This window comes from Fringilla coelebs (genome assembly GCF_963513975.1).
Source record: "Fringilla coelebs genome assembly, chromosome: 5".
Lineage (NCBI taxonomy): Eukaryota > Metazoa > Chordata > Aves > Passeriformes > Fringillidae > Fringilla > Fringilla coelebs.
This window is the reverse complement of record NC_140033.1, coordinates 67736863-67753105: the sequence shown is the minus strand read 5'-3', so window position 1 is coordinate 67753105 and position 16243 is coordinate 67736863. Positions and strand designations below refer to the sequence as shown.

At 50.3% G+C, this 16243-nt stretch overlaps 1 protein-coding gene and 1 pseudogene across 2 annotated transcripts in view; one reads left to right on the top strand and one right to left on the bottom strand.

Moving 5' to 3' along the window:
* CACNA2D4 (calcium voltage-gated channel auxiliary subunit alpha2delta 4) overlaps positions 1–15435 on the top strand; it is a gene marked incomplete at both ends in the record, with an annotated part of 120540 nt that extends 105105 nt beyond the window's left edge. The window contains 9 exons of the mRNA XM_084205474.1: positions 2217–2287; positions 3129–3204; positions 4969–5021; positions 5959–6014; positions 7359–7379; positions 12216–12333; positions 14438–14560; positions 14819–14909; positions 15349–15435. Of these exons, the coding sequence (XP_084061600.1) occupies positions 2217–2287; positions 3129–3204; positions 4969–5021; positions 5959–6014; positions 7359–7379; positions 12216–12333; positions 14438–14560; positions 14819–14909; positions 15349–15435 (696 nt within the window). The remainder of the gene's footprint in view (positions 1–2216; positions 2288–3128; positions 3205–4968; positions 5022–5958; positions 6015–7358; positions 7380–12215; positions 12334–14437; positions 14561–14818; positions 14910–15348) is intronic.
* On the bottom strand, positions 7856–8751 carry LOC311154197 (annotated as a pseudogene). Its single transcript has one exon. The product of its transcript is annotated as an uncharacterized misc_RNA (transcript).
* Positions 15436–16243: the final 808 nt, after the last annotated feature.

Here is a 16243-nt window from a genome sequence, read left to right as displayed (position 1 = left end):
GAGGCATTTTGCAGAGGATGTCTGCAAGCTCTGCCCAGGTGGGACTCCAGGAGCAGGGTGCAGAGAGACAGCCAAAAGGCCAAGGTGCCACCAGAGCTCAGATTTGTGGAGAAGCAAGGGCTGGCTCTGTTTGAGCCATGCTGGAGAAGGAGGCTGCCTGCCTGCCCAAAGCTTGGGCAATTTGGCAGATCCTGTTTGTCTGCAGCTTCTGAGTGTACAAAAAGTGTAAATTGCTCAGAGCCAGCAAAGCATGGATGCATGTGAGCAGTGATGTAGCTTTTGAGTCACATGTTTGCTCTGGGTTGCATGTCTTTGTTGTGCACAGCCTGCACATGTGCCTGCACACTCAGCTGCAGGGGGGAGTGACACAGCATGTGTCATGCAAGATGTCAGAGCAGTGCTTCATGCTGTCAACCTCTGAAACGGCAAGGGCCTGTGGAAACTTGCCCAGAGATGGAAGTTAGGAGAAACACAGCAGAGGGATGTCTAGGAGAGCAGCAGTCACTGGAGGAAGCAGGATGTAATGAGAGCTGCTTTACAAAATGTTGCTCCAGTACAGCACAACTTTGGTTTCTGCCTAGTGATGCTTTTCTGTGTTACTGCCTGCACGGGGTACCTAAAGCTCTCAATGTCAGGTTTGGTGTTGGAGGCAAATTTGCTGATGCCCTTCTGAACACACTCCCTGGCCATAATCTCACTTGCACTAATAGCTGCTCATTCTATACAAATGATGTCCTGCATGGAGAAATTCGGCCAGACATCAGCATTTCTTGGCAGGATGGGCCTCATTTACAGCCTTGCAGTCGCCCCCTCTCCTTGCCCCACTGCCTGCAGCTTGCACTGTGTTAAATCTCACTGCTGGGTCTGCAGACTGGTATTAAATGGAAGCAGCTGGCCTCTTCACCACCCTAATCAGATTGAAAGAGCGAGGGAGGTGAAAAAAGTTAGTGCTTGCTCAGGCACATTTGACTGTCTGAGACGATTACAGACTAAATGCTCGAAGGGGAGTTGATGTTATGCATCAATTTGTACAGTGAAATGACTTCTAAAGCCTTTTGGGAAGAGGCTCATAACCATGTAACACTACTGTTAGATGATTACCATGTGATCTTAGGTAAATCTGCCTAAGAGTTTGGACTTTTTTTTGTGGAAATGTCCCACTCAAATAAATGAAGTCATCTGTCATCTGCTAATACGTGCTAAATGACTGCTAGCCTGTCAGTGGAAAGGCAAAACATCCCAGACTGTGTGAATGCTTCCATAAGACATGGGAGCTATTTACTCTCTCAGGACCCATGAGCCAGGAAGACAGACAGAGGACAGCTCATATCCGCACTTTTATTATTTACAAACATTTCATTTACTTGGCTGTGAACAAAGCAGTGGACTTGACAGGTTTGAAGCATTTTTGCAATATATTTGTCATGGTTTAGTAATCAGGAAGGCCAGAATTGTTTGTTTGAGGAAATCTTTAAAGCAGCAGTTGGCAGATTTGAGATTGGGTCCTTATTTGATGTTATCGACTCCAAGGCATACATGGAACCAGAGGGCCACAAGCCCCACCTTTAGTTCAGGCATGCAAGCAGGACTGGGGGGTTTTTTTCCCCAAATGCAACTTAGTCCTAGCTGTGCCAGTGCACAGTATGTAAGCTGCAGGGATGGGTGGCTTTGTGTTGTGTTGTTTGGGTCACTCCCTGCTCAGAAGTCACAGAGCAGTGAGCTGTAATATTGCATTTGCTACCTAAAGAAATCTACATCACACTTGTGCATGGTGGGCCAGTTCACCTAGAGCAGCAGGAGAGCAGAGGTTTCCAAAACCACAGTGGCCACGGGTAGCAGGAGACTCGGATGGAAGACTCAGGCATTCAGATCCAGAGAATATGGATTCCCAATTACCCACTAGAGAGTCCAGGCCTCCGGTGATTCAGCATGCCTGGGTCTCTGCAGCTTGAGTCTGCCTTTTTCTGACAAGCCACAGGGACTTATGTGGGCTAAATCTTTTCCAAGCGTGGTAGGAATGGTGCAGGATGCCCAGCTGGTGTTGGGGGAAGTCCTCCCTCAAGCTTTCCAGCCAGCCAAAGGACAAAGCTCAGCATTGCCTCCTTACAAAAACCCTCCTTGTGTACAGCAGCCTCCAGACAAGCTAGATCAGCTGAAGCCATCAAGCATTTGGAAAATTTGCAGTTAATTCTGTTTTTCTCTTTTTATGCTTGCAGACTGGAAAATTTTTTGGTGCAGTGGATGGCTCAGTGATGACCCAACTGCTAAACATGGGCATGTTCAGGCGGTAAGTGGGGGATCTCCACACTGTACTTCTTGTTCTTTGCTGGTGTGTGGGTCAGAGTATGTTGGTCCCTCTGAGAAGCACTTGAACAGGGAAAATGCACATGCTGGTGATGCTGGTGACTCTCTTATCCAGACACAAGAGCTCCTTTAGCTACCTGTCCCATCTGCTGACTAGCTCAGCCATCATCAGCACACACACTGTTTCTCCTCAGCTCTTGCTCTTCCACCTGCTGCAAAACACAGAGACAGAAATTTCCAATCTCTCTGTGGCCAGAGAGCAGCTATTTCTCTGTCTTTTCCAGGGCAAGATGTTATGGGAAACATTTCTTGGCATTTTGGGTACAGAAGTGCTTCAGTTCTTCCTGCCACTGGGAAAGCCTTTCTGGGGAGTGGTTGTCTGGGAGCCCCACAGATGCAGCATTGCAGCTGGCTGACCACATTTCTCTTTCTCTTAAAAAATATTCTGTTCACCTTACTCCACTCCCTCAGCCGATGTCAAAAGAGAGTTCAGAGTTTCAGTGGCTTGAAAACAGGAGCTAGGGGGACCTGAGGTAGTTACAATTATAATTCCTCTGCTTCATAGCTTGCTTTACTCACTGTGTGAAATTAGGGACATATTTCCTCCTGTACTGACCCAGTTACATTAATCCAGAGCCTGTATTTCTTGCTCTGCAAGATCCAGCACTGGCCAAACAGCAAAGACTCGTGTGAGCAGGTCCCTGCTTTCCTGAGTCCAGGAAACAGTTCATACCTGACATTTTTGAGAAAAAGCTGACGTGTCTGTCCCGTGGGGGGTTGCATTGCTTGCTTCTGACTGCTTGCCTGTTGTGTTTTGCTTGCAGGGTGACCATGTATGATTACCAGGCCATGTGCAAGGTGCCCTACCACCATCACAGCGGCGCCCGGCCCCTGCTCAGCGTACGTAGCTGTCACCAGGCAGCCCTCCCTGGCTGGGCTTCCTCCTGCAGGGCATCTCCAGCATTCCCCAAAAGACTTCAGGAGATGTTTGCTTTCAGGATGGGACTCTCCAAACTCACCTCAGGCAGATTCCTGAAGCAGTGGTAGCCACTGATTTTGGTTCCCAGTGTGGCTCTCTGTTGCCATATAGGATCTCACTGAAAAGTGGAAGGACCAGGGAAAGAACAGGAGTTAAACTATGGCAGGTTCTCCTGGGAGCCAAGCAGTCAGCTGCCAGCTGAAATGAACAGGAATGCTTTTACAGGGCATGGTTTTACTCAGCTCAAGGAGGAGAGTTGCAGTGTCAGGGAACAGAGCATCTGAGGAAAACTGGCAGTCATTGGGGAAGGATGAGTGAGCCTGGAGCAGGAGAGGGAGAATGCTGGTAGCCCAGGGAACAAACGAACAGAGTGAAGGGTTTAACCAGTACCCCAAAGCAACCTCTCTTTAGGCTGATAAAAACTCACACTCCAATCCCACTCCACCTTCCTAACCTTGCCTCAGACAGGCAGAACAAAATAATTACTCAACACTTAGGCCACTTCAAATACAGCCCTAAACAGGGATGTGTTCATTACTGTTATGATCCTCTGATACTGGAAGGAGTGCAAGAAGTACCCTTACAGTGTGACATTGTAATTTTTTTCCAGTAAAAGAATTTTCAACAAAATATTACCTTTTACAACATTTTTAACAGTAACACTTTTAACAGTGTCTGGTTTGCAATGGCTATACTTGAGCTGGCTAGATAACACATGGTGATCGTAGTGAAAATACTTGCTTGATTATGTCCTCCAATCCTGATCACTGAAAGAAATGTCACAAACTATGAGCTGTCAAAAATTAGGTGAATTGGGAAGAAAATAAAAAGGTAAGCATTCAGCCTCCATCTGTCACCTTCTCCTCTTAGCAAAACCCTTGAAAAGGAAGAAATCAATAAAAGTCAGTTTTTCATATACAGACATAAAAATCAGTCAAATTGCCAACACTTTACTATTTGCTGATTTATTTTGCCTGAAGAGAAGTCATCAGTAATGGAACATTATCCTGCATCCCGTGACTGCCACATCTGTTTTGGGTTTGAGGACATGGGCATGATTATGAGAGGGGGAGATGAAAATTAGATGTGGTTACCATGAGGAAAAGAAGCAGCAGTATCCTCTGCAGATGAATTGTCCCTGGGATAATGCTGGATTTCCAATTTGTAGCTGAAAGCAAGAAGATGATAGAAGTCATGCCATCTTGAGGAAAAGCTGGATGAAAGCACAGTTAAGCATAATCAATCAATGGCAGATAATACTAAATCCTGGGCAGTGCTGTCACTTGTCCCAGAAACACCACTTGCTCTCAGAACACAAAAGCATCCTAAACTGGTGGTGTCCCATTTAGCTGTGTTTCTCTCCTGCTCTGAGCTCTGAAGGTCATCCACACTGGAGAGAAATCATCAAGCAATTACATCTTCAAAGTCCTTCATACATTCCTGATAAACTCCCTGACCCTCATGGGGAGGGGGTGAGGAGGTATTATTAGTAGCAGGGCAGCTCTGCTGGCTTTTGATGTATTTTGAACATTTTCCAGTGATGCCCAGACCTTGTATTTCCAGCCTGTCTTCAAGGGCTCTGATCAGTGCAGGGACTTGGTCTAAAATGTGGGGTCCTGCATAACAATTATAAATTCTCTGACCAGGTCCTTACGATATTTCTCATTTCTTCTTTTGTTCTCCAGCCAATTTATGCCTTTGTAGCTGCAGTGAAGTGGCTGATAAGTGATTTCCTCATGTGAGTACCAAAAGATGGGGGTGTTTGATAGGCTCAGACCACGAGGGGAAGAGCTGGGAAAGCTGCAAGTGGAAGCCCCCCCATAGAGCATTGCTGTCAGCCTTCTCCTGACATTCAGCTCTGCACTGTGCTCCTGGGAAACAGAAAGCTATTACTATTGCCATTTTGAGAGGCAGAGGCCCACAGTGGGTCTGGGATTTACCTGAAATCACTCAGTACAAAGTGCCTGAGTCAGAAATAGGACTTGGGTCTCCTGGGGCTCTGTGCAGATCCTCGGTGCCGAGTCCTCTTGCCCGTGAGGAGCGAATGCACATCTTCCTCTCACAGAGGGACAAGGCTGAAGGCAGCAAGCCAAGCAGCTCAGGTCTGAGTGCCAGGCAAGGGGGAAGAGAGGGGAGGCTCTCCTCTGGGTTTGGGCTCACCTCAGACTTCTGGGTGAATCAGAGTTCAAGCTCAAATTGGGATGGAAGTGCCACTGCTCAGCTTGCTGGGTGTGCAAAAGGGGAGATGTGGTAAAGGTCCAGCTCTGAGGGTCTTAGCCTGTTGGTACAGAACATTTCCATGTAGTTACCTGCAAGCAGCCAGAATCTGGGCTTCTGATGGCCATCATGCCTCCTCAGGTGAGTCCTATAGAGGCTGAATCCCCTCCCAGCCTCAGGGGCTGCCGTACTTGTTCCTTCCTTCACTGACAAGCCCCTTGCACAGGAAAAAGCCCATTCAGATCTTCCACAGTACAGATCCCACGATACAGAGCTACATTCTAGCATGTGGAAACGGGAAAAAAAAATTAAAAATCTAAAAAATCAGACTTGCACTGCCAGAAATTTGTAGTAAACATTTTTGAACTGATACTCACTGGGCGACAGGGCCATCTCCCTGACACCTGCATCCTTCCAGGCTGCTGAAAAAGCATCCTCTGTTCTTGCTCTTTTGACAGCTTCCTTTTGGAGTTTAACATGAGTAGCTTCTGGCACTCAGACAACTTGGCAGATGGTGAGTACACAAGAGTCCAGCCACCCCATAGCACGTGAGTGTTGCAGCCACTGGTGACAGAAGAAACTGTACAGGGAAGCCTGGCCTTGTGCAAGGAGCCTGCCCTCTGCCCCACACCCCTTCCTCCACAGACACTGGAGTGCAGCTTCCAGATCCCACCATGTCCCCCCATTTCCACCCCCATTCCAGACTGCCACAGCAGCAGGGTGGTCAGGGTGAGGTGTGTGCTGCTGGGAGCACTCTGCTTGCACCCCTCAGGGGAATTTGCTGAGGAGAGGGGAGACACTTCTTTCTGAGGAGGCCTATCCTATGTGCAGTGGGATGAGAGAGGCCATCAGCTGCAAATAACTTCTGTTGGAAAGCCTCCCTTCCAGTCTGCTACAGGACAGGACAGAACAGGGGTGGAACAGCAGTCTCTCCAGAGCCTAGCAGAGGTCCCAGGAAGCCAGACAGAAACCTCAGAGTTCAATAACACACAGAGGGTCTTCTCTTACCCACTGGACCTGCTCTGGAAGAGATAAGATGATGGCATATGGTATTGCACAGCACCAGGGGGATGTGTCTGGCTTGAAGTACAGTGACCTGTCCTGCAGCTGAAGTGCTGCCTGTTGGAAACATCCCAGGAATCTCTGCAGTCCCATCCCAGCCCCTGCAGGCAGGGGGGATGTTAATGACCCCGAGGAAACTCAGAGGGGAAAGGGAGGTGTGTTCTGCACAGCCAAGAAGGGGCTGTAATTAGTCTTGCTAATTATTGATCACTAATTGGTGTCTTTACTGGAGACAGTGATATCTTCCATGCCAGCTGTGGGGCTGAGTCTTCTGCACTGAATTCTCCTGGCATAATGGGGAAACAGTAGCTTTTTGAAAGCAAAATTCCCCTCTAGAGAAGGAGGTCTGTGGGTGCTGTTTAGGTCCCACTCTCCTCCTCCAAAGAGGTGGCAGTAGAAGATGCAGCTGTCCCCTAAGCAGCCCTGGCTGCTGTGTAACACACATCAGGGTAGCAGGAGTGGCCCCATGCAGAAATTGGTGAGGAAGAGTCAGATGAGCAGGTGCAGTACTCATGGCAGTTCAGGAGAGACTGCTCTTTCAGGGGAACAGGCAGGTGTGGCATTCCTACTGTCAGATTTAGTCTGTACTTGAGGAGAGCAAAAAGGGAGGGGGGATGTCACTGCTGTCCTACTCATCACCATTTCCTTTTGTGCTTCCTTCATCTCTTGCCCACATCACCTCTATGACTGCTGTGTGCAAATTCATGTCTCCATGTCACTGCCATCCTGTGAATATCTGAATCTGTCACATGTCTCCATCATCACTGTGTGTCTGTGTGTCATGGGACTTCTCCAGCCAAGGCTGTCTTCCATCACTGTAAGTAGAACCACCTAATAGTTAAAAAAATAGAATTAACTAGAAATTCCTAGGCTAGGAAAGACTTTTTTCCACCCTTTGTACTGTGGGGGACTTGCAGAAAGGCGTGACAGGGCCAAGGCAGAGCCTGGCTCTGTTTCCCTGCTCTGCAAAGAAGAGATGCTGTTGCTCATTTAGCTGGCTGAGCTGGTGATTGAAGGTCTGTCACTGAGAAGTTGATAAAAGAAGGAACATATAAGTCTCCTGAGGAGCTGCAGTCACAGACAGCATCATCACTCATTGCTGTGAGCTGGCTGGGCCTGTGGCCCCTGTTCCATGGCATGTCCTTCACCGTGGTTCCCAGCTGGCCCATTCTCTTCAGCTGTTATTCCCAAACCAAAGACCAACCTGTGCCTTCTTGCAGGAGAAACTACACAGGTCTTGTAGCCTACAGTTATTAAGAAGTAACTTAAGTCTTCTTTTCCACACACCATGGCTTAGCTCCTTCTGTTAAATCCCAGCCCAGCTCTGGGATAATGCAGGAGGACTTTCAAGTGGTTCAACTGATAACTCATAAATCCGCTCCTACAGGCGAGTTAGAAATTCCTCCAAGACAGAGTCCAGACTGTGGCTGTGTTTGTATCTCCCTGCTTCCATATCTAGCTTGTGTTTGCCAATTTGCTCTCTGCCCAGCAAGACATATGTGTGAGACAGAGATGGAGAAATAGAGACAGTTGGAATGTGTCTGACTGGATGGAGAAGAGGAAGAGCAAGAGAGGGTGTCTGCAGATGAAAAAAAAGAGTGTCCATGTGTGTGGGGGAGTAGCAGGGTGGAAGAATGCTATTGGGGCTGGAAGAAATGGATTGCACATGTTGTTAAGAAGGGGCTGTAGATTTTTGCCAGAGATGTTAACATTTTCTTGACTGCACGCCAAGGCTGGTGTATGCGAAAAATAGGAAGCGAAGGAGACATTTTGTGAGAGAGGAATTGAGCACACACATTTTTTCCGGGTTATGTGCAGAGGAATTAACGATCAGGGATCTAATGCTCTCCCTTGCCTGACTGTGCACCTCTGGCTCTGCAGCACTGAGCCTATTTCTGCTTCCCAAGCTCTCCTGTTTTTTGGGAAGGTGAGACTTGCTGTTGGAATATGGGCGTGATGTATTCAGACTGCACTCATCATACAAATCTGCTTTTCAGAGGTGCTGAGAAGTCATGTTTGCTGCCACAGATTTTTCTCTGCTCTCAGCATCTCAGTTTCTCTCTGTGTTTATAAGGGCTTCTGCTTTTATGGACATCAGCACAGGTTTGAAAGCTTTTAATTAAGCCAAAAATACTTCCAGCCAAGACATGCAGCCTAGAAAGAACTATTTCTAGAATTCCGTAGATCATAAAAGTTTCTCTTTTTTTACTCCATGGTAATGTACTCAGAAGATATTTTACAAGATAATTGGTTAAATTCTATGTTTTATATTAGTAACTAAGTGGCAGATTTTGTCATGCATCCAGAGTAAATCCTCTGACTTGAGTGCATGATTTATGCTGGTGGCAAAGAGTTCACAATCTGGGCTCTGTAGTTCATAACAAGGCACAGCAACTGCTTTTGCTGCTCAGAAGGATTGGTTGCCAAATGTCTGACAAAAGTCTTTCTGGAAGTACAGATGGTAGCAATGACAGCCTGGAATTAACTCACTCTTTGCTATAAAGTTTGCAATTTGTTATCAGCTCCTCTGGCTGTTTACTAATCCCTGACCAGCAGACTCTGAGGTTGCTGATAACATTTTGATGTCCAGTATGTGCATGCAGAGGCTCAGCCTGAGCCTTTTGCTGATGATGTACATGCTACTGGGCTTCTCTGAACCTCTCAATGCTGCTGCAGCTGCATTGCTTCCCAGCAAATTAAGTGTCAGTAGGCTTAAGCATAATCTCTGTCATAGGTCTTGTCTCTGTGCAGGAGTTAGATTTTCAAGCAGCTTCTTTTCATTAAGCTTGTGCCAAAAAAGAAAAAAAAAAAAGCCAAACAAAAATACTTCAAGTCTGTGCAGGCCACTTCTGCCAGTTTAAACATACACCTGGTGCTGGCCACGTTTGTCCTGGGTGTGGTTCATGCACTCTCTTGATTTGACTTTTCCCTTGCAGGGCCTGGTTCTCCAAGCCCACCATGACATCCCTCATCCAACACTGGCTGAGGCTGAGAAGCCTCAGATCAACTTCCATTCTGCATTTTCCAAGCTGATGGTCTCATCCACCCCTCCCTGCACCCTGTCCTTCACACCACTGGCCTTTATATTGCTTGAACTCCATCTGCTTTGATGATGTTATAACAGGAAGCTAGTAAAGGAAATGATATTGTAGCAGGAGCTAGTAAAGGATGTCACTCTTTACCAAGGACAGGGGGAAAATGAGGTCCTGGTGTGTCAGGACTCTTTGCCACTCATGACATGAGCCATTTGTTAAATTCTTGCAAGCAGTTTGCCCCAACTTTATGAGGACACATTTGTGGTCATCACAGTGATTCTTCTGAGCAAGACCTGCACAGTCCATTGCCAACAGCTGTGCTGCAGGGGCAGTGCTGTAAATCCAGGGGCAGCTCAACAGGACAGTGATGGCTTGTGGCTGAGGGACCAGTGTGTGGACTTGCCACAAGCATGTCCCCAAGAAGGGCAGTGATAGCCTGGCCACCTGCTTCAGGGTTTGGAGCTGCTTTCCCAGCCCCCAGTACAGTAAATTAAGGCTGAAAGAAATGCTGCTCTGTTTCTCACACTCCTTTAGTCTTAGTTTGGGGACTTTCCTGGCCAGAATACACTTACCAGCCCTGCAGCTGCTCAGAGCCAGAAAGTGTTTGCAGCTTCTCTCCTTACAGCATAAATGGGGATATTCTGCATGCCCCATCAGAAGTGTCTGAAATTCACCTCAAAAAACAGGGTGTTCTGCTCATCCCAGATCTCCTCAAGACTGTCAGTCCCTGTGACAGGTCCTAGTCAGAGGCATTCTCCATCAGCAGGAAAGGGAGAGGCTTTTCCCTGCCTCTGCAGTGTGGAGTTTGCACAGAGGGACAAGGAATGGTGGCAAAGCACAGCCAGACAGCTCCTGGCTGGTGGCAGAGGTGCTGCCGGCCCCTGGAATGACAAGTTGGGTTGATTAATTCAGTGTGAATCCAGGGTGAATACAGAACGAGGCATTGTGCTGCAGTCAGGCTCTGTGTGCTTTTGAATCTGTGCAAAGTGACCCTCACCATGTCACCAAAAGGTGGGTCCATAGTCTGGGAGGACTGAAGCAGGGAGGGGGCTGCCTCCTGAGTGCTGGTTTTTGAGACTTCTAAAGAAAAGCACATAGTACAATTACCAGAGACTCTGCACTGCAGGGAGGGGTTTGAGAGCCCATCATATTCATCTGGGCAAGGCATTACAGGCAAGATTGGGCTGCAGTTCCTGGCTCTTAATGGATGCCTTGTGTTGTTGGATTGCCATGGTGGAGAGAAAAAATCAGAGAAAATCATGCAGTTTTTCTCTCTCTCGTGTAATCCACATTGTTTAGACGGCAAGCTCTGCGGGGAGGTGCCTGCTCCGGCAGTGCAGGGGTGAGGAGACCATCGCTCTCAGCAGCGAGGGTTTTACAGTGATGCAAATCACCCATCCAATCACGGATGCCCTCTTGATGCCTCTCCCCATACATTTGCTGATTAAAACCCAGGTGCTGCATTTTTCTATAAATCCTCAGCGCTTCTGCTGCGAGGGGTAAACTGGGCATCCTCTAGGTGAGGAGGACCCTCTTCCTGGCTGGTCCCCCCAGGAGCACTGCCCATGGCTGCTGTGTGGGTGGGAGGCTGCAAAGTGAGGCTTTGTGCTCAGACCCAAAGCTGATGTAGAAACCATTTCTTGTACTTGCTGCTGGCTGAGCCGCAGCCACCTCTGCCCTAGCAACAAAGCTTCATATTTCCATCAGCAGCAGTCCCCTGTGTCCCACACAGGCAGGAGCTGGCTTTGCTACCTCCAACTGCAGAAAATAATTGCTAGAAGGGCCCAAGGCAGTAGTTTCAGGCAAGACAGATTTTGCTGAACTCCTAGAAAGAATGCTCTTGCTTCTTGAGGGAGGCTTAGTGAGGTGGTTCAGCTCCCCCTCATCCCCAAATTAGTTTGGGAGTCCTGCAGGGTGTGACTGATGAGTGATAGAGCAGCTGCTCCCTCCAGGAGCCGGGGCTGTTCATTAGCTGCCTCTCTGCTGGTCCTCGAGAGCTGTCATCTGTTTCCCTGTGGTCTCAGGCCAGATCTGTTTGCTGGTGGTGGTTTCTTCTTAACATGACACATATTGAACCCCTCCAATTTCCTCCTGTGGGAAATGTCAGTGGGCCTAGGAGGGACCAGCAGCTGATGGGAGCCCCTCCCGCAGGGAGCAAAGCCCTGGGCACAGGCACAGTTTTCGGTGTTAAAAACTGCAGGAACCAGCACTGGCTTAAGCAGGAGGGATTCCACTGTCACGGCTACCCCCGAGCTCCTTTGAACACAGGGGTACCTGTGCCCGAATGTCCCTGCCTGCCTGGCCAGGGGGTCCCTGGGTGCTGTGGCCACGGCGGCCCCTCGGCTGCAGTTTGGGCATGGCAGGGTCCGGGCTCGCTGCGGAAGGCGAGTGGCGATGTTGGAGGCATTTTCACATAGGCTGGTTTTCCCACACCACCTAGTGGGAGCAGGCATCACTGCCCGGCTGCTCCCTGCAGCATCTCCTTCCCCTTCTTCTCCTCCCGGCCACCTTGGGAGGGTAGCTGCTCCTCCAAAGTCCATCCCCGAGTCTGGGATGTCCCCATTTAGCGCGGGCAGGTCCCGTGTGCCCCTCATGTGTGTCCTGTCTCGTCCCCCCAGCTCACAAGCACAAGAAGCACGACACGCTGCAGCCCTGCGACACCGAGTACCCCGTGTTCGTCTACGAGCCGGCCATCAAGGAGACCAACGGGCTCATCGACTGTGGAGACTGCCAAAAGTAAGAGCCACAGCTTCCCTTCCAGCTGGGGACCTTGTCCCAGGGCTGCTGGGGGTGACAGCAGCATCAGAAGTGTCACCTGCCACCCTGCCCGTGGCACAGCCACAGCTCTGGGCACAGAGCTGTGCTGGGCAGAGAGAGGTGAAGAGACCAGGGTACTGATTCTTAACAAAAAAAAAGTGTTAATAAGCAGAGGTGGCTGGAGAACAAAGAGAACAGCATTTAAATATATATATACATCTTTCCATTCCAAAGATTTCAGAAAGGAACTTTTTCTGGTTTTTCATGTTTCTGCAAAACTTTCCTTCTTAGAAAGTTTTCCCTTTCTGCCATACTCTTGGCTTTTCTTTTCTTTCTTTTTTTTTCATTTTCCCCCTTTTCTGTATTTCTACAGAAACAAAATAAAAACAAACCACCCACCATAAAACAAACAAACAAACAAAAAAAAACCAATCAAGGATGGGGAAAAAAAGAAGTGTTAGACTGAAAGAAATAAAACAAGAGTCCACTTTTTTATTACCCATTTTCATTGTAAGTGAATGGACTGTCAAAAGTAACAGGAAAGTCATTGTGAAAAGAGACTGTTTTCAGTGGTTGCACAGTGCCATCAGCACTTGTGGAAGGGTGACAAAAAGATGAATTTCCACTGATCCAGCTTTTCCTAACATGAGGAGTTAGGAACAGACCTGACTGGAACTGCTCCTAAAAAAAATCCACAAAACAATTATACCTAGTCTTTAGTATTGGATCAACTGCAGGAAAGACTTAAAGCTTAGAAAAACAGCCTCCACTAGTCAGCATGGCTCTAGGAAAACCAGAGCCTTGCCAAACATTGTTTCAGAAGAGATTGCAGATTTCATGGTAGCAAGGTATTCTTTTAATCTCTGGGCAGATCCAGAGGAACTGAGTGACCTCACAGATCTCTGCTACAAACAAAGCCTGGGAGCTGCCCCTGCCCTGCTGGAGGCAGCACCTCCCCAGTGCTGGATGGAGCAGCAGGTGCTGTGTCCTGCTTGGCTCCTTTGTAGTTACAGCCTCTGGTGCATCTTGTGCATTTTTTATCCAGATATCTGGGACAGACACCCCCCCACCCCTGCCACAGGCTCTGTGGAGCATTAGCCAGGGCCTGGCATGCAGGCATTCCTGATGACATTCCACAAGCTCCTGGTGGAGCAGGGCTGGGCTAGGTGCTCCATCCTGGGCAGAAACATTGGCTTGTGGATTGGTACATGGGGCTTCTCTGTCCTGGTGACTGAATCTGTGCATGGGTTGCAGGCTGCTTGCCAAAGCTCCCAAGGCAGTCATTAGTCAGGCATGGTCAGCTGCTGTGTGTGGCATTCAGCACCTTTAAAAGGGGACACACAAATCCCTGGAGGCTGGAAGGCAGCAAGGCCAGGTGGTGAATAACCAGGGACACTGGGCACTGCTCCAGCACAGTCAGCTTGGCCAGTGCACTGGGCGCATCCCCACAAGCCCATATTTCTATTCCAGAAGCCCTGCCACCAGTGCAGGCACACAGAGCCTGGTGTCCCCAGCCTTCCCTGTGCCCAGTGGCTCCAGGACATGCTGGCTCCCTGCCAAACACCACTTGGTCAGTCCTGTCACACCAGTGTAGCCCAAAATGTTACTGGGTTCCTCTATTTCTCTCTCCAGGAATGTGAAATTTAGCCCAACTTTGCTCCTCCCAGGACCACAGAATAGAGACCCTTGCATTGTACAAGCACACACATAAATATACATTAAATATACATTGGCATACCTCTGGGTGAAGCCAGGCTTTGCTCAGGTGCCATCTGCTGTGATGTGCTGCCCCATGTGGGCAGGGCTTGTCCTGGTTTTGGCTGGTTGGTTGGGTTCTTGGGTTGATTTTGACTTTTGTGCCTAGCATAGAGTTATAGATTTGAGCCAGTTCAGAGCCAAAAAGGAGGCCAAAAAGGAGTGCCAATGGCACTTCTCCCTGTGTACATCTGCTCACTGGTCCCTTCTGCTTTCTGCTGGCACCCTGTTTCCAATGATCTCTGTTTTATTTCAATTTCTTTGCTGTGGTTCAGGCAATGCCAGGGCTGCAGAGTTGTGGGGTTTTTCACCTGTTCTTCCCTTGCAGGATGTTTGTGGCCCAGCAGATCATCAGCAGCAACCTCCTGCTCCTCGTCACGGACACCGTCTGCGATTGCAGTGTCTTCCCACCCGTCCCAATGGATGCAAAAGAAGTCAAATATATCCTTCCATGCACAGCAGGGATGCAGGGCTCCACAGGCCCTGTCATCTCCGTGTTTGCCAGGGTGGAAAATGCCCTTCTGCTGCCATTGCCGTGGGGGTGGAGAGCACGACCTGGCTCGGAGAGGTCTCCAGCCCGTGCAGGGTGACCTGCCCTTCCCTCGTCCTCCCGGGTGGTGCAGTTCCACCCGGCCAAACTTTGCTGGGGGCCCGGAGGGTCTGTGTGGCATCCATCCCCTTCCCTGCCCGCGCTGCCGGTCCTTAACAGCCCCGCACACAACGCCTCGGTCAAGTGCGAGCGGATGCGCTCCCAGAAGCTGCGCCGGCGGCCGGACTCGTGCCACGCCTTCCACCCTGAGGTATCCCGGGACACTGGGGGCAGGGAGGGAGGGCTGGCGCTGGCTGGCACCGCGGGCATGCCCGTGCCCGAAATGCACAAATGCCTCCTCTTGCACCCTTGCATGGGGTGTGTCACTGCTGGAGCCAGACACAGCCGTGAAGCCCCGAGGGGGCTCCTAGCAGGATTTCCTAGCAGGATTTCACCTCTGTACCACCTGGGAAGGGATTGAGCTCGGAAACCACAGGGTCAGGAGCGAGCACATACCCACCCACACCCTGCTAGGAGCCGGGAGCCATGGGCCTTCCTACCCACGGAGGGCTGCTGTGGCCAACAGGAGTAAACCAGTCCCGTCCTTGGCTCCTGGGCTGATCTTTCGGCCACAGGCATCGCTCCCTCTTCCAAAGGCAGCAAGCAGGCTTGGCAGCAGGCAAACTGACCCCTTGTCTCCCATCTCGCAGGAAAATGCCCAGGACTGCGGTGGCACTGCTGGGATCTCCGTGTGTCCGGCGCTGCTGCTCCTGCCCCTGGTGCTGCTCCTGCGGTGACGCTGCCCGCGATGCGCCTTACGCGGCAGGGAGCCGGCGGGACAGGAGAGGGCAGGACATGGGGTCCCCTTCTGTGACACCCTCCGCCACTTCCCGAGGTCGCCTTCACCACAAGGTCCAGCACGGTGGGAGCTGCTGCTCCTCGGAAGCCTGTGGCGAAAGGAGATGAGAGAAGCAGCAGGGGCACAGCAGCTGCTGAGCGGCTCCTCCCAGACCCCGCTCACAGCCGGGGGTGCTGCCATCACCGGCATGGAGAACATTCCCCATCAGCCTGCCTCCCACCGAGCCACCTGGGCTCCGAGCGGCAGAGCTGGCTCTAGGAGAGCAGGAGGGGCAGGGGACACCACCTGCCTGTCCCTCAGGGTGAGCCACCGGGATTTTGAACGCCCGGGTCTGGAAGCAGCACGTCCTGGTCTTGGGGGTGGTCCTGAGCCGCGCCCCAGGCGTGGGACACGGCACCAAAGCTGAATCGCAGCAGCCTCACCTGGGGCTGGGCAGTGGGAGGCAGCACAGCTCAACTGGAGAGCTGCAGCCACGCCGGCTCTGCCAAGGAGACCTCTCCTAACACGGCCAGAGCAGCATCCAGGTTCTTGTCTGCATGTGGACTTACCTCTGGAAAGGGGTTTTGTATGACCCACCAGAAGAGACTTGCCTGCTCTCTTCATTGCAGAAGCAGCCAAGAAAAAGGCACTTTTCCCCTGGGAGCAGCACTGCCCTGCCCATTGCAGCTGCCCTTGGCTGTGCCCTGCCCAGAGCCTGGCATTCCCAGCTGGGGGGCACAGGCCACTTCTCACAGAGCTTTATGGAC